Genomic DNA, 19,355 nt, shown 5'->3' with positions numbered 1-19,355 from the left:
ATACGCAATAATTTCATTTAACTGACACGCAATATAGTGATTAGGACGATACATTAAAGTGGTGTTGCTTTGATTTGTATTAAAATAAGGGTTATTGATAATTAGGTATGATAGGCGACTAAATGCTTTGTGCATTATTAATGAGTTTGTAATTAATAGGATTACTTATGTATGTGTACTTTTCAAAATCGTGATTAAAATATTCAAAACAGATTGTTTACTTGATTTGGTACTAATGTATTAGAATAGCCACCAAAAGAAATAAGTTGTTACATTACATTTTGTGAGCCCCTACTGACTGTACTAAACTAAATAACTACGTCAGCTATTAACAGAGTAGCGAATGAAACTTATCAGTATTTTAGGATGCATTAGAACTTACCTAACATTCACTAATTACTGATGTAGCATATAATTCGGATCTATAGATTAAAAAAACAATAAATTGCGCGGGAAAAAGCGTGGCATCGCGAGTCTATGTGTGACAGGTATAGACGTTGCTGACGCATGCGCCATTTATGCATGGATATACGGTATGACTTTGAAAAATCGGTACAAAATTATTAGTGTGTTTACACATGAAACTAACATGATTATAGTATTAAAAGTTTTATACACATACCTTGATTATTTGAGTATACATAAGTAAAACATGTTTTAGTAATTGGATATGCTATTAATTCGTTAAAAATTATTATTAATAATAATAACAACAAATTTTGTTCGTAAAAATTGAAGAATCGAAGACAACCACATTTATTCTAGTTATTATTAAGTTAATATTTACAGTCACAGGACTAGAAAGTTCATTACAGGGTGTCCGTTTCCGAATTTCAGCTAAGATGAACTCAACTGCTGTTAATTTTTAAATCTATTAACCTTACTAATTGGTTCCATAAAATATGTTTACGATTATATAAATCTTATGTGTGAACTAGTATCGCCGTGCACGTTTGTCATTTCAGTTTGATATTCAAATATTTATTGACAATCTACTTCGCTTTAAGAGTGTCTATGGGGATATTCAACTTGGATTTCCCCAACACATTCACATTCAGTTTTACCAACACCTCCGCGCCGAATTACATTATCTTGTTGTTGACTTGTTTTCACAGATAGAGCTTAGTCCCAAACAAAAAGGAAAATAACAACAGTCACAGCGTCAACAATTTTTTATTGAATTTAAAAAACAACGTTTTTTTTCGTTTATGACAAAAGGCTAGTATAGTCTATTATACCACTAACAAAATTAAAGTATTAACATTTTATTATAAAAATTAAATCACGAATTCTATTTTCAAATTTGCAATTTGAAAAAGGAGTTTGTTAAATTAAAACTTTTTGATGTTGCTTATTACCATTTATTATTTTTATTTATTAATAGTGTTATTTTTTTTTTATTTGATGATAATGGTGCACCATCCAACTAACGTATATGTTGGCGGAGTTTTAGTGGCACATGACTGAGTAATCTGAAATTAGGTCAGTCAGGCAATAGTGGCCAATTGATTAGGAATGTACTGAGAAAATGTCCAGAGCGTACGCGTGGAGGTTCACTTGAAATGGTGAGTCATTAATCCTCATTACCTGGCCCACAGTGCTTGGGATTTTGGGCCTCATAACCAGCAAGGTAAAATATAAAGTCGAAGTAGCATGTATTAATAAAACCTATGTCATGTACAATAATGGTCTCACCTTAAACGAGATATGAAGGAAGTGTCGTCAAAGCTTTGATGTTAACAAGGAGATCTCAGCGTTAGTGTAGTTTATACGGCCACTAAACTAGTTTTGTGATACTAGTTGCATTCAATATTCATGAAACTAATTTCGTAATGTAAATTATACTTTAAAGTCACAGTAACTGAAGTGAATATTAACATTTATAAAAAATGTTGGCGATTTTTGTGGCATAGTGGTTAGGAAAAGCTTCCATCTCTCCAAAAATTGTACTCAGTTTAGGACGAGACAATATTCTCTTAGTTTTATTTATTATCATTTCGAAGATATTATTGTGTAACCTAAAAAATCTGTCTTTTCAAAAAATTTAAATATATGTATAAAAATTATTTTCTGGGTATTATTTTCAGATACAGAAACAATAAATTACAATTTATAGTTTCTGTGTCTGAAAATAATACTCAGTCTATTCGTTATGATATATTATGGTTGCTACTACTAAATTTTAAATTTAAAAGTCTTTTATCGACTAACCAGTTGTTATTTCAATAATTATAACTCTTTGACAGTATACACAGATGGACAATAGATGATGGATGAATTGAATGCATGAAGTTTTTTGTTTTTTTTTTGCTTGAATATTAGGTAAGTATTGTTATTGTTAATACAAGGTCATGGTTCAAATGAAGCTTTGCGTATAAAATTATGAATTGCGAAACAAATGTTTTTTGTGTTGATACCTACTGCGTCACCTTCATCGGTCAATGTCAAGGGTGGTGTACCGCCATTACTCGTAAGTCCTGGCTACATACATATATAATGCAATAGATTGTCACATTTGTTAAGAAAAAAATACAAGTTAATTTTGTTACTTATTTAATTTACATGATTTCACTTAATAATTCTCGTTCTAATCTAACAAATACTGTATATAAAAAATGAGTATGTTAGATTTTACAGATAACCTCGCATATACATAGTATATAGGTATACATATATATATATATATATATATATATATATATAGTTCTTGGAATGGAGCAGGATATTTAACAAACTTATAAAAAAGAATAGGGTGGTATATTATACTTTATACTTTATAATTGGTTTTTATTTTCTTTGTGGCCCCAAACCTCATCCAGTTTTCGTTTTCCTGTATTTCAATTTTAAATATAATAATAAAACTAAAAGAAAATATAAACTGATAGATAAATACTGTATTAGCATTTTCACCACACATAACACAAAAAAGAGATATTAAACATACTATAAGAAAAACAGAAATATTATATTCAATAACTATTGTAATAGTTCATTGGAATCTTTATAATATCTAATGAATTAGTATTCGGACTAATGATAATTTCGTAGACGAAAGCCGATACTATCATTATTATACAATAATTACGAGTACATTCTACCACAATAACGATCTAAACAACAAGTACTTAAATATATTTACATAATATTCATTCTAATTTCTACCTGTATCGTTTGAAATTTTGCACCCGCTTCGTGCAAAAGCATTTTATATTTAAAGTTTCAGGTTTATTCAGGCTGAGGCCACGCTTACCCTGTTATCTTCTGTAATCAAGGAATGTTTTTGCTCACGGAATCGCCGTTTTTACGATAGGACACCGTAAATGTTTAAGCGATATTTGGTTACGTCCCTACAAATGATGATGATTAATTTTTATTAACTGTTTTAAAGATTACTTGCTGGTTAACTTTAATTATAGCTGTTAATACAATTTTATTTCTGGTATATTAAATTTACAACTTGTACAGGTAAGAAGTAACTTGACTGAATTCGCGGACATCACTAGTGTGTCTTATAATGAATTTTATATAATCTATCTAATACCTGGGAAAATTATATAAATGTGATTTAATATCTAAATTATGGACATGTTATGTACAATAATGTTGTAGTACAGTGATATAATACAAAACTAAATATTTACATCAAGTTGATATCTTCGTTTCAATAACGACTTTGATGACCATAGTGGTGTACTGGTTTAACATAATGCCTCAGTTTCTAGTGGTCTCGGATTCTCTACCGTTGAGTACATGACAATACGCAGCTTATTTTTATAAATATATATATGTTTATAAAAATAAGTTCTGTTTAATTAAGGTAGATGATATTGCGTAATGTCTATAGGTAATTAATTTTCACTTGCTTATATTAAGCATACATATCATCTACAATTTGTAACTTGAATATCTTCTCATGTACTGGTTACTAAATGTATTCTAATTTTAATAAATTACCAGATTTCCTATTCGCTATTCTCATATAAACCTATCTCATTATTTTCTTATTTCTTTTTGCTACCTATTTTCACAAATACGATTTCATACAATATAATTTATTCTCCACAGCATACAAAATAGCGTAGGATTATTTTCTGTATGTAATTTATACCCTTTCCCAGAAAATTGTTCTTGTTTCGACTCGTATTATTTTTACTGGTTTATTTTTCTAGTATGTTTCAAATGTAAATTTTAGTAAAGTTGTTTAGACATACCATACAAATAACTTCACAAACTTTCACATGCTTAGTTTTTCGCTTGAATAATATTTTTATTTAATGATATTTTTGTTCGTCATTCCATATAAATTATATTTTAAAAATAGAATTTATACTGTACTAACTTCTTTAATTAATATAATAAATAAAATAAATGGCAGCTGAAACCACAAGGTTGTTCTAGTGTATTATAAATTATCCACAAAATGATTTCTATATTTCGTGATATAAGGCAAAGACAATAATCTTTATTCATATCCAAATTGAAAGACGAGGTTAATCTAATAACATTACTGTTTGACCTTTATTGAATCTTCAATATCGTATCTATATAGTTTCATCAGAAATATAAATGCTTTGTTATTGAAGAAAACCATGTTTCGTCTAAGAATAGACAAAATAATAAAATTGTAGGTATTATTAATTGTTGGTATTATACCTGAAGTCTGCGGTATATATAATTACAAATATACATTATACCATTGTATATCTAATACACACAATGAGTTCATTGTTTATGTTCATTTATAATATTTTTCATTATGTGGTCAGTACGGATAAAATTCTATTAATTGTATTATAATAAAACATCATTAAATCTATTTACACTATATACTCGTATATATTTAATTCGTATACACTAAATAAAACAATATAATTGAGAAAATTCTAGAAATTAACTTGAAATGAAAAGTAATAAATTTGTCAGTTGCATATTAACATACAATGTATTAGAAATATAAATTTGAATTGAATTAAGAAATAGCTAACCAACTAGTTATCATATAAAAATTTAGCCCTCCAAGAGCCAAGCACCTACTTGGTTTTGTGAATCCTTAACCTTACGAGATTGATTCTCATTTTCATGAAATATTGCACCAGAAACGGCATAAATCGTATATTGCACACGATTTATACCGTTTCTACCATTCATTTCTTCAGGCAAAACGTATACTTGATATTAACCGTTGCTGTAAAAAATATAAATTTCATCATTTTACTGTATATCAATTAATTGAGAAAGCTTCATGTAATTTCTAATTAAGGTCGTGTGAGAGTTACATGTTATATTATATTAGAATTTTCGAAACTTCGTTCGCGTGGTGTTTTACCAGTCTACGCTCATATGACTGAGTATTAATTTTATAAATCACCCATTCTAATACTGCGCAGCATTAAGATTACATTATCTTAAAATAATTACGCTAATTAGATACGTTTTTAAATTAGAATATAATAAGCATTATAAATAAATGATATTATGTTTGGAAATTAAAATTATAGAAAATAAAGTTTAAGAGGTTCTTTCTTAAACAATTTTTACTTAAATAGTTTAAGAGAGAACCTCTTAAACTTATTATTGAGCTAGATTTTATCTATTTTATATCATAAAAATGATATAGTGTTCAGTTTAATATTGATAATGTATGTATGTGTGTAGTGTACTTATAGTTTGGTAGCAGATTTGTAAATTACTATTCGACACATAAATAGATAGAGAACGCCACTAAAAAATATTTACTCCACCGTTTGTACCCTATTTAATATTATTCATAAAATTGTTAAAATAAATACTAATGCTTTTCTTGATATACATATATATAGAATATTATACCTAGCGAATACAGATGAGTATAATTATAATCTGGTAGTTTATCGTCCACAGTGATCGCAATTCCCATGGTCTCGGATTGGATTCTTGCTCGATACAAAAATTTAATCTATAATACATTTGTATGTATACCTAATATATGTACAAAATAAAATGCTATTAAGTATTTTTATATTATTTGACGACATCAGTGGTCTAGCGGTCTAGCACACCGGTTTAGATCCGATGGTCGCGGGTTCGATTCCTCGCATGGCACAAATATTTGTATTTATGAGTATGATTGTTTGTATCAGTCTGGATATTTTCTATATATAATATGTATGTATTTACGAAAAAAAAATCTGTCTCTCATCAGTTGTCTAGTACCCATAACACAAGCTTTAGCTAGCTTAACTTGGGTCTAGATGGCGTTGTGTGAATTGTCCTGAGATTATTATTATTATTATTATTGTCAGTTGTTCTGTACCCACAGTATAAGCTTTCTGTAATTTGTTATTAAACGGTATTGTACAAATTGTTCTACATTATTATTATTTCTATAAGTGCCATAAAAAAGAAAAATAAGAATACTTACAGCTCGATGAGTGACAAAAGAGGTCCGTCCCTGGAGTCTGGCACTAATTTTGGCTGGGGTATCCTCATCTTCTCTCCTCGGGTCGAACCAACCAAAGGCTGCGCCCACTACTAGTACAGCACCAAGAATCATGAGTGCCAGGAACCCTCCAATTGCTGCTTTAGTCGTTTGTGATATCACCATCGCCATTTTGAATGCACTGATCACCTCTGCGTCATTATTAAAACTCTTGTGTCTTTCACGTATTTATACTATGTCCAAACACTTGAATATTTTTTATACTGCATCACATAAGTTATAAATACACATTTGTTAGATTTTTACTAATAGCAATTTATCACGCCATTCTTCTAGGATCATTGATCATAGTTATACTTTATTTCTTCAATGATGTTTGTAATTATTAATATTCCTAAATATAAATAAATTATTATTAAATTATTGTCTCAATTATATTTTATGAGTTATATATTTTATTTTCGAATACTATAATATATTTTATTTCGTTCAAAAATTGACGGTGCAAGTTCGATATCCGAATATTTTTACTTCATCTATTCTCGCTTATTACGAGTTATAATAAATTATCTATTTTTATATTAATTAGTGTCTACTCTAATCATCTACTCTTCAAAAGCAATAACAGCCTATATGTTCGTATAACGTATGAGCCTATTCAAATATTCGCAACCTACAACTTTATTCCAGTAGTGTAAGTCTAGTTTATTATTATTAAAACCCACAAATGAGTCCGAATATTAATTGTTACTTAATCCCAATGAATAAGTTCTTTTATTAAAATATATAAGCAGGACGTAGGCCTTACTTGAAAACTATTCGTAGGTATTTTATATTTATGGCATTCATTTTTAATGTCATTTTTATTATTCAAATATTTAAACAAAAACACACCACTAAAACGATCTAAAGAAAAAGAATAAAGCTTTTTAGCTTTATATTATATTTTTATAATTAATAATAAATTCTAGGAATGTATTAAATAAAGATCAAACTGATCAAAAACGAAAGTAACAAAAGATCATACTGAGAAAATACGTTCCTAACCTAAGTTACCTCAAACCAGCAATATATTCTATTAAAAAAATACTAATAAGAAATCAACAGAGCCGTATAGCCAACCTAATGTAATAATGGAAGATTTTTCGTATTGCGGAAATTAGTTTCCCTCTTATGTTGCTTATACGTTTCTCAGTAATATTATCTGATTATGATTATTACATTTTCTGTCCGATGGAAAAATAATAGTATACTTTGCAGAAGAGGACATTATTTTTAGAGATCAGTTGAGAAAGTTTTATGGCTGGCCAGTTATTAAAAATTACAGGAGACAAATTACTTTTACCTCATATAAAAAATATTGTCCTAAGTTTTAAACCTATTCTAAAATATCGATTCCGTAGATAATTTACTTGAATGTTAAAATAATAAGTAGTATTCACGTAACGAAAATGGTCTAATATATTACATAACATTGTACAAAACCGTTTGCATATAGGGATATTTATATGACAGACACACATTTCAGTACAGCAGCTTGCTTGTATAGTGACATATATTTCTGTTGAACAGTGAACAATTAAATAAGAGAGCATGGAGGCATGATATACCACGATTGGCAACGCATAAGGGATGACGATTACCACTTACTATCATGGAGACTGTCACCTTATTTTGCATTCTTGTTCATAAAAAATATAAAACAAAATTATGCAGTAGAACAAATATCGTGTACTTTTGGTTATTTAATTTTCTATTAGTAACTTCCGAGTTATTAATCAGATTTCAAATTGGTCTACTTCCAAACCTACATTAAGCTGTCAGGTTAAACGCATATAAAACCTTTCGTTTAATAATATCGATTTACTTAACCGCTCGCAAATTTCCGGCTATTCTCACGCCATCTAGTCATACAGTCTATTAATATTACATAATGTAAAAGAGTATTTTATATACTATAGAAATATTTTTTATTATCTTGATAATTAAAGAGAGATGTGGCCTTATTGTTTAATACCTCCACTCACACCTATTAGATAATGAACGGTTTGATCGTTGAGACTGTTAAGACTGGCGTCCATATGGACCGCAACGAGATCTTCGCTAATATTAAAATTTATTTTATCAAAATATTTAGTTAATATCATTATTACATAGTATAAAACAAAGTCGCTGTCGTTGTCTGTCCCTATGCTTGTGCTATGTATGCTTATATCTTTAAAATTACACAACGGATTTGTAAGATAGAGTGATTCAAGAGGAAGGTTTATATGTATAATACATGTACATCCGTGCGAAGCCGACGTGGGTAGCTAGTTATATTATAAACGGCCAGCAAGCAGTCCTGTCAACGGGGCTGTAACAGATAAACGAAAAATTAAACCGAAGGACGGCGGTTGGCTCACCCGCGACCATACATTCAAATATGATATATAAATGTGATGTAGCACGAAGCGGGTGCACCACTATCTCTCTGTGTGATGATGTGTGAGTTTTTTTTAAGTTATCTATTTTTTACTTTTATTTTCATTTTTGCAAAAAGTGTGTTAAGTATTATTTATACTACAACTTGGACAACTGATATTATATATCCATATTACCTCTGCCTACTCTATCTGTACTAACAATAATTAAGGTATTACTGCTTTATATTATTATTATTATTATTATTTTATAAGACCGTTTGCAAAATAAATTTAGTTTACCATTTATTGACCATCAAAAAAGTAACAGTCTGTGAATAAAGCTAGATATTATCAAAATAATTTTAATTCGTTTTTTATACTGTATATATTTCATAATATATGTTGACGCAACCGTATGAGTACATAAACTGAGATAATAGATAAAGATGTATATTCTTATTAAATTAAATGAAACTTTTTAATGTTTAATATGATATTTTAACGCAATTGCTATATTAAACGTGTATATGTATAGATGTGTGATGTATGTATGTATGGTGTTGAAGATGTAAAAGAAATAAACAGATTGTTTTGCTTATTCGCGTTGCGGAGGTGCGCGCAAGTCGAAGCGAGAACAAAAAACGCGGCAACCGATTAGTACTGCAAGAAAAACGCGAGAGGCGCTGCAGTCGCGCTCGCTCGCACGTCCGCCATAACGCGCGTTTATTTAATATTAAGAATATTACAATTTTTATTTTCTATATTTACGTGTCGTCTACACTCCCCTCCCCAGTGCTGGCACAGCACTCAGACCCCGTAGCTATACGTGCGACACGTACAGCTGACCTTCTTAGGATCCCAGACTTCAACTTTATGTCAACTACTCTGATTTTACCGTCTTTGCCCGGTATTACGGCTTCAATTAAGCCCTTCGGCCACACGTTTCTTGGAGAACTGGGGTCTACCACAAGCACTAGATCTCCTACTTGCAAAGGTCTCTGCTCTTTGTGCCATTTCGGTCTAGGTCGCATATCAGGTAGGACTTCGCATACCCATCGCCTCCAGAACATGTCTGCCAGCATCTGTGATATGCGCCACTGTTTGCGGAGGTACACAGCTGACTCATTATATGTACCGAGTACTGGTAAGTTGGAGGACGTCCCCAAAAGAAAGTGGTTTGGCGTAAGAGATTCATTTGTGCCTGGTTCCACGGTTACATGAGTGAGGGGGCGGCTATTTACCATATGCTCCACTTCAGCCATCAATGTGAGGAGGGTTTCTTCTCGTGGAGCTCGCTCTTTCATTATCACCTTCAGTGCTGTCTTAATGTTTCTAATTAGCCTCTCCCATGCCCCTCCCCAATGAGGACTAGCGGGGGGGTTGAAGGTCCAGGTAGTGGCAGTGCTATAATTAATGATTTCTTCATTCAGTTGTTGTTCATCTAGTTCCTGGATACATTTTTTTAGTTCTGTGTCAGCTCCTCTCATATTTGTCCCGTTATCAGAATACAGATACCGCGGCCATCCTCTTCTGGATGCCATTCGTCGCAGTGCCATTATCAATGCGTCGGTTGTGAGTTGACTAACTATTTCAATATGAATGGCCCTCACAGTAAGACAAGTAAAAATTACACCGTACCTCTTTATTCTGCTACGGCCGGCTGTTACTTCTAGAGGCCCAAATAAATCTAGCCCTGTATGAGTGAAGGGGCGCTGGTGATGAGCCATCCTCGCCTCTGGCAGGTCACCCATTCTGGGTGGTTGAGGTTGAGCTTTCTTAATCCGACATAGCATGCATTGTGAAGTGATATGCTTTACTGTGGGTCGCAATCTAATAATCCAGTACCGCTGTTTCAATTCATTCACGACCATTTCCTGGTTACCATGACATGCTCTCACATGGTAGTGCCTTACAATCAAGTGTGTGACATGACAGCGGCCATCAAGTATTACAGGTCGTTTGACTGCACTTGAAATTTCAGAAACGGCGTCAATTCGACCAGCCAAGCGAAGAATACCGTCTTCATCTAGCATCGGCGACAAGGTAAGTAATTTACTTTTCTTATCTAATTCTTTTTTATGTTTCAGGTTATGCAGGTCATCAGGGAAAGATTTCATCTGCGAGTACATCAGTAACAGGTTTTCAGCGCGCTCCATTAATCTCTGGTCTGCATTACAAGTAAGTTTCTTACATTTTTCTATGAAGCGCAATATAACACACGTAGATTTCAACAAGCGGAGCCATGAGGAAAACCGTTCAGGATCAGGTACAGCAGGTAAGTATACAGGCGTGAAGCTAATATTATTTATACATTCCAGGTCCATCTCAGACGCATCCAGCTGTTCACGCACTGTAGGCCACAAGTCTTCATTTTCTTTTAAAAATATAGGTCCATATAACCACTCATTTTGTAATGTTTTTATTTCACAGGTCTCTCGAGTGGCAATATCCGCAACATTCAACTTTGTAGGTATGTATCTCCATTCATATAATTGTGTGAGTTCATCAATCTCTCCCAGACGGTGAGCAATATATGATTTATAATTTTTATTATTGTTTCTTATCCAGTGCAAAACAGTAGCAGAATCACACCAAAAGTGCCTTTTTATTGGTTTTATTCTATGTTCTTTACATATACTATCTGCCAATCTCCCAGCGATCACTGCCGCCTGTAATTCTAGACGCGGTATGGACATATATTTCACAGGCGCGACTCGACACTTACTGGATACGAATGCAACTTGTATTTGTTTATTATTATCAATCCAGCGCCAATAAGCCACAGCGCACATCGCCTTCGACGAAGCATCGCAAAACACATGTAAATCTAGGTTTGTATAGCGCGATGTGCCCCGACAGCGATCTGTAGGTACATTCAGTAGGCTCGCCGGCGGAGACTGGTTATTCGGTGCACGTGTACCGAGAGTTTGCATCTCACTCACACTCGTTGTCGTAGCCGGCACCCCGTTATCTCTAGTTGCAAGTGTGTAACACCTGGGCAAGCGTATACTATTTATAGATTTCATTATGTTTATCCAATGTAACCATTTTATAAATATTTCATCTGTTATTTCGTCGTCCCATTTTATTTCAGATTTCCATGTATCTTGAAGAATGATCTTTCCTTTTATTGTGACAGGTGATAAAAATCCGTAAACATCAAAAATAGACATTAATACTCTCAGCATCTCTCGTTTAGTGGGTTTCTTTTGACCCGTCATAATCAGCTTGGGTATTCGTTTAAATGAGACATCGAATCCCAGCGTGTCATCGGTAGGAAACCAGATAAGGCCCAGCGTACGTTCTCCGTCATAGGGCTGACCATTTTTAAATGAGACAGATGACTTTATACTGTGATTAGGTAAATTATTAAATACTGTCTGATTGTTTGAAGTCCAATTTCTTATTTCAAATCCTCCCTGCTTGTGAATATAGGTGATATCATTCACTAGCTGGGCAGCTGTCTGTTCGTCCTCCAGGCTGTCTATATAGTCATCCATGTAGTGCTGCCTATAAACAGCTTGTACAGCTTCTGGCATGGACTTTTCATATCGTTTAGCATTTTTATTTTTTATAAATTGTGCTACAAATGGAGAACAGTTCGCACCAAATATTAATGAACTCATAGCATATGTCTTTATCGGTTGATCTGGTGATTCTTTCCATAGGAAACGGAGTGCATTTCTGTCTTCTTTTTGTACTTTTATTCTCAAGAACATATCTCTGATGTCTCCAGTGACTGCTATTTTATTTTCACGAAATCGTAGCATTATTCCATACAGTGAAATGAGAAGATCAGGACCTTTCCACAGGTAATCATTCAAACAGACATCTTCACTTCTAGCTGCGGCATCAAATACTAATCTTAGCTTTTGTTTGTTAGGGTTGTCAACTCCAAAATGTGGCAGGTACCAAGTTCTGTCGCTTGTCTGTGAACTCTCGATTTCTGAGGCGTAATCGTTGCTGAACAGATGATTCATTCTGTCCTTGTATCTTTCAGCGTAGCCTGAATTAAATTTTATTTTATTTTCGATGCCTTTCAATCTTGTCACAGCATTACGGTAAGAATTAGGCATCTTACTGTTCATATCTTTCCATGGCAATCCTACATGCCATTTACCATCTATTAATGTTGCAGTACGTTCCAGATGTTCACAGGCTCGTACTTCTTCTATATTCTGTCTCGGCTTAGTGGAAATGCCAACAGACTCTAATGCAAAAGATTGACGTAAGTCCTCATGCATATCTCGTAAAATACGTTCGGCTTCTGTACTCACAGGTATTCTATTCTCATACAGGAACAGTGTCGACCGCGGTGTCGCTAGTGCAGTGCAGCGCGACCGCAGGCAACCATGGATACACCAACCCAGTGGTGTACGAGTAAGGTAAGTTTCATTAGGTTTGCCCTTTATTATTTGCAAAGGTAAGAGCAACTCATAATTGTCCTGGCCTATCAACAGTTCCGGTTTACACTTTTCATCACTAATTATGTTTTTTATTTCAGATTTCATCAGTTCAAAATTACAAAGTTCATCGGCGGAGACATTTTGCACAGGTAAGTCCATATTTTTTACACAACGCGCACGAATTGAAAACATAGTTCCCTCTCTGTTAGATACATCAAAATCCATTATTTCACTATCACACACAATTTCACTATTGTCCCACGCACCACATACACGCATAGTTTGTTTATTACCGCGACGCAACCCTGCCCGTGCGGCGAGCTCGTCACTTATCAATGTGACAGTCGAACCGTCGTCTAGTAATGCACAACTACGAACTACACCGCTAGGTCCGTGTAGGTATATAGGTACAGTTTTTAATAACACTTTACAGTTGTTTATGTTTATATGGGTTATAGTATCTACGCGCGGCTCAGTCTCACTCACTTCGGTAATATGCACATTACTGTTCGGTTTAGAGTTTTTATTTATTGTATAATGCAACAAGCGATGATGCGATTGTCCACAACTGTCTATATCACACACCGGTTCGGGGCAGTTATTTTGTTTATGCTGTGACGTCAGACACTTATAACACAGACCATGACGTTTCACAAAGGTCCACCGATCTTTACGTAGTGATTTTTTAAACTTTTTACAGTCGGGTAACGCATGTTTAGATATCCGACAAAACCGACATACTGTTTCTTTACTACACGTATCACTGAGTTCATTATTAAATAAAATAGTTTGTGTGCGATTGCGATATTTATCACTATAACTATGCTTCGAATAACTTTGTACACTGACGAATGTTTTTGTTATTTTCACAGCTTCTTCACTTAAAAACTCGGATAAAATCACAAGTTTAGGCTTGCTTCTTTGGTTAAATAAAGGATAACTGTAATCAGTCCATTTCGATACCAATACGGTCGGTAACTTAGAGAGAATAATAGACACAATATTCATTCCTTGTAGGTACTCATCACAGCCGATGGCGGTGACGGCTGCCACGTAGTTTTTCACTTTAATGGAGAATGGTATTATATCTCTCTGGTAATCCGGTGGTATCTGGCGAAGTTTCTGTATGTCCTGTAGGATCCTTGAAATAATCACATCAGGGTTTCCAAATTGTAGTTCCAATGTGGACATCACGGCTTCTGGGGATGTAGCACCAATAAGTAAGGCTGTAACTGCCTCTTTAGCCGCTCCATGGAGACTCTTCCTCAAGCGCCATAGGTTCTCCCGTTCACTAAAGTTACAGACTTGTGATGATTCTTCATAAGCTACTTTGAACTGAAGCCATTCCAGAGGATCTCCTGAGTATGCAGGCAGATCTCTCGGTGTACACAAACGATTGATCAGCTTGTCATTATATCCACGAGCACTGGCAGCGGCTAGGTCCTTCAGTGCACTCGACAGTGCGTGCACCACGTTTTCATCAGTACCGCCAGGGATTACAGCTTGTGGCGGTGACGTGGGTGCTGTTTCGAGTGTACGAGTATGTTTAGCCACTATGGATGGTTGCAGGCCGGCGTCATGCGTACTCTTGTCGTACCTTGAGTTTTCTGGTCGTTCCGGCTGCAGCAACTTATCAACAACGGGTTCATGGCGTGTGGTACATTGTGTCAACGTAACTTGTTTGCTATTTTCTAACCACTCTTCGACTAAATCGTTATTTTGCTCACTAGGTTCCTTCGATTGTGAACTGCAACTGCCCTCCTCCATTTCCATTTGTGCAATGTCTGCTGCTAACTTTTGATCTATTAATTCCATACGAACACGTGTCTTTTCTTCCTCAGCTCTCAACTCAAGCAGCTTTCGCCTTTTTGCGATTGATGACGTCGTTGACAGCTTCTTATTAGTTGATTTACGGTCACTTTGTACTGTAGAAGGTCCAGGTAAGTTCAAATCCATCTCGTTCCCGGCTTCATCTGCAGCTTTTACCGAATCATTTGAACATTGCTCGTGTCGACGTGTATCTTCTAAATCCTTCTTTCCTTTCCTAGTGTATACCATTGTACGTGGTGGAGTTCGGTACATTAAGATCCGGCCGAAGACCAAACTTATGTTGAAGATGTAAAAGAAATAAACAGATTGTTTTGCTTATTCGCGTTGCGGAGGTGCGCGCAAGTCGAAGCGAGAACAAAAAACGCGGCAACCGATTAGTACTGCAAGAAAAACGCGAGAGGCGCTGCAGTCGCGCTCGCTCGCACGTCCGCCATAACGCGCGTTTATTTAATATTAAGAATATTACAATTTTTATTTTCTATATTTACGTGTCGTCTACATATGGATTATATTTAATAAGCGCTGAAATGTCTCCAGTATAAAATGAATTACGTTGCCCACGTCACGTATTAAATTAATTGCAGAAAATACATCACCCTTCTAAATTGCTTTATGCAAATGAAGTATATAACGGAATATTCAATGTACACGCTGTTTATCAATACAAAGGTATGAATCGGAAGGAGGGCCTGACGTCCTCTATTGTGTAGTGACAGGAACGATAACCTAGATACAGTCAATAGACATTCAATAACTGACGTTAGTAGAGACGGTCAAATCAAAATTAATTAATACATACATATATATAAATTTTGAACAAAGTTATGTTTAGAGTGTGAGTAATATGTATGTTAAAGAAGAGCCTGTGCTATATCGAAAAAAAATCATCTTGTTCAACATTCGTGTTCTAAAACTCAACAACTTGAAATTTTATCAAAACCCTAAAAGATCCGTAGTACGCAGTTCTGCATACTTGGAAAATACAAAACAAATATTAAAAAAAAACAACTAATAATTAAATATGAAATAAAAAATTTGGTTAATGTTACTATTACCTCTTAAGTTAATATAAGTTAATGTATTATAAATACTTTCTGCCTTATAATAGTCCCTAACTTAGTTTTAGTAACCCGCCCCAAGTGGCCGTTAATCCAGTTACCCGAGGGTTGTTGCCCCCGAAGATGATACCGGGGCTAAGGGACGCGCCCTGATGACCCAACCTTTACCCCCCTAGGGAGATGCAGACCAGTGTCCATACACAGTTCTGTAAACCAGCTTTCAAATTAAAAATCAGACAAGCGACTTAAAAATTCGTGAATTTCGATTGGAGTTTTAATCGGTATACGTGTTCTGATGTTTGTTGTTTAGATGAGTTTTGTAGCCCTAATTGCCTCTTATAATATCTTAAAGAAGAAATCAAATAATGATACTTGTATATTGTATCCTTCTTCCGTCACTACATGAAGAAAAACTAATAAGTAAATATGTTATACGTACATATCAAACAATTACCTAGATTTTCTCCGGTGATTTAAGCAATTAAACATGTCTTTTATATACTAACTTTGAAAATATTGTATATAATAGAATTTTATTTCATCGATTTCATATTATTGTCGGAATAAAATTCTAATGAATTATTCCCATGGGTAGTACGAAATAAAGTATTAAACATTACATAAATTTATTTTACTTCACTTTGTTAAATTAAATAATAATTTATTTAAATATTATATTGATTGATTTATAGTAGGTACATTATGTTTTCATATAAAAATAATATACTATAAGTCGATACATTGATTGTGAATGTGAGACAGTTCATAAAAAAAAATATCGACACAAAATTTCACCCAAGGATTGAATAATATCTGTTAGGTGAATAGGCAGTAACATGAATAGAGTAGGTTTCAATGGATAATCAGTAAAGTGTGAAATTTGACGTCTAGAAATTTTATATGGTCGTAATATTTAGATGTAGGTATACGTACCATTGCTGTGATTTTTCTAGTATACTATTTTTATATATTAATAACAATAATTGTCAAATAATAAAATTATTCCTCATTATTAACTAATTATGTATATGTAGATATATCAACGTTAACTATGATATGTTTCATTTCATATTAAAATATGAATTACGTTTGCGAACAATAAACTTGTGTAGACGCTGCAATGAAAATTCGAAGTGAAATTTAAATTTTTATTTAGCAATTTACGAATAAAACGTTGCGTAATAAATAATGAAATTCACGTATTTCTTGTAGACGCTTTTACGTTCCAGAAGGAATTTTTTGATGTTCATCCCACGTCGTGAGAATTTCTACATCCAATTGCTAAAAAGTAATGTTTTAGTCATAAAGTGGGTGTGTTTGATATCTTATCTAAGTTCATTTTGTGGGTGGGTATGGCCTAAAATTTTTATATAAACAATAAATAATTATCTAGATTCCTAAATGTCTACTCGTAATAAAAAAAGAAGATATCCTCTTAACTCAGAATTTTACATTGTTTTATCATAATTAATATTCATGTAGGTAGTAAGATTTAAAAATGTTTCGACTTCTAATATCATAAGATATTAGAATTATTATTAAGAACTTAAAATTAAAAACCTTAAAAAGTATAATATACTAACTAAAATATATTATTAAAAGGAGTCCGTTTAAGCAAGGTTCCGAAAATACTGGCAGCGTTCCGCCTTTGAATTGCTAGACTAATCATTATTATATATTATCATGTTGATTTGTTGCTTTTGTGTAGGAATTTTATTTATGTGGATTGTCACTAACAGAGGCGTTGGATTGTCCTGAAATTAATTTCTTATTATTTTTCGACATTTCTAGATAGCGTGGTATCCTGCCATTGGCTAAAATGGGGCTTATGATCTTTTTAATTAATTTGGAAGCTATAAGGTATTTATAAAATATATTTATTTTATAAACCAGTAATATAATGTAATCTAGATGAAATTAGGATAGGCATCCTGATTTCATCTGGAATATCATTGTTATTGAACATGGCATGGTATATATGTATATAACACTAACAAAGTCGTACTTTCGATTGCTGAAAGATTTTTTTTGGTGACTTCAAAGTCTCGAAACTAAACAAAAAATACACTGATTTAAAAAAATCACATATTACTTAATCATCTAATCGTATGTAATTTCATACGCAATAACAATCAAAATTAATTAACCAATGCTTAATTATATGATATTAAAACTAAACGACGCATGTGTATAATTTTAGGAGTCAAGTACAGCCGTATTTTAAGCGGGAAAACGCCCAACTGCTACTAATTACGTAACAGTTTGTCAAAGCATACTGGCGTATGTACTACACATATTATGTAGTTAGAAAATGAATGTATGTATTTAATAACATTTTATTATGATATTTAATATTGCACTACATTAAAAAATTTAAAAAGAAATATTTATTATGAAAATCTCGAATGTATATTTCCAAATCCAGGTAATTAGTTTTAACTTATTTTGGAAATTGACAGTTTGAATAATTTATAAGATTTGCTATGTTGCTGTTACTTTGTTTTTTATTTGATTAATTTATAAAGCTGTAGGTGGCACATTGAAAATTTTCTATAATAGGTTTATTGCTCTATTTAGCGGGTATTTTATAAAAACTATTTGATCCACATTGAAACTTCACAATTTGAGTCGCGCGTCTCTTCGCGATTCTAAAAAGCAATAGTAATAGATAGGTATTATTATAAAAAGACCATAAAATTATAAGGAGAAAACAAAAATAAACGAAATATTTATGTACAAAAAAATAGCCACTAAGTTTCACTTTTAATGCGACAAAAACACGTTATCTATACTCACATAAAAGTAACAGAGGTAAGAAAATAGTTCTCATCAATTTCGTTTTACATAACATATGCATGCGAACGCTTTAAAAGGAGCCGGGTAAATGGCTTAGGGATGATATTTGGGTAGTGAAATAACAAGAATTTGCAGTAACGTGTGCCCTCGTTATCAATGCAGGAAGCACTAAATCTAACATTGTGTCGTATAGGTGTGCTGAATTGTGTACGTGTAAATGGTAGGAAATGTCCACTGCGGAATGGATATGGGTAATAACATCCTATGTCGAATAGCGGGTAAAGAATTTTGAGGAAATGCCTCTCGCCTCTAAATTCAATTTGGCAACAATTTTGTTAGTATCACATGGCAGATATAAAACAATTTATAGTGAGCAGTATTAGTGACATCTATCACATACTTTACAAATGTTTAAAACAGGTTTTATTATCATTTAACCCGA

The 19,355-nt window shown here is 33.1% G+C and overlaps 1 protein-coding gene across 1 annotated transcript in view; it reads right to left on the bottom strand.

Moving 5' to 3' along the window:
* LOC131848171 (collagen alpha-2(V) chain-like) overlaps window positions 1–6,589 on the bottom strand; it is a 39,277-nt gene extending 32,688 nt beyond the window's left edge. Inside the window, exon 1 of the mRNA XM_059197942.1 lies at window positions 6,401–6,589. Within this exon, the coding sequence (XP_059053925.1) occupies window positions 6,401–6,589 (189 nt within the window). The remainder of the gene's footprint in view (window positions 1–6,400) is intronic.
* Window positions 6,590–19,355: the final 12,766 nt, after the last annotated feature.

The sequence above is a fragment of the Achroia grisella genome, unplaced genomic scaffold (genome assembly GCF_030625045.1).
Source record: "Achroia grisella isolate CSIRO2021 unplaced genomic scaffold, CSIRO_AGI_Agris_v1 utg546, whole genome shotgun sequence".
Classification (NCBI taxonomy): Eukaryota; Metazoa; Arthropoda; class Insecta; order Lepidoptera; family Pyralidae; genus Achroia; species Achroia grisella.
Note: the sequence above shows the minus strand (reverse complement) of the source record. Positions and strands in the feature narration are given on the sequence as shown.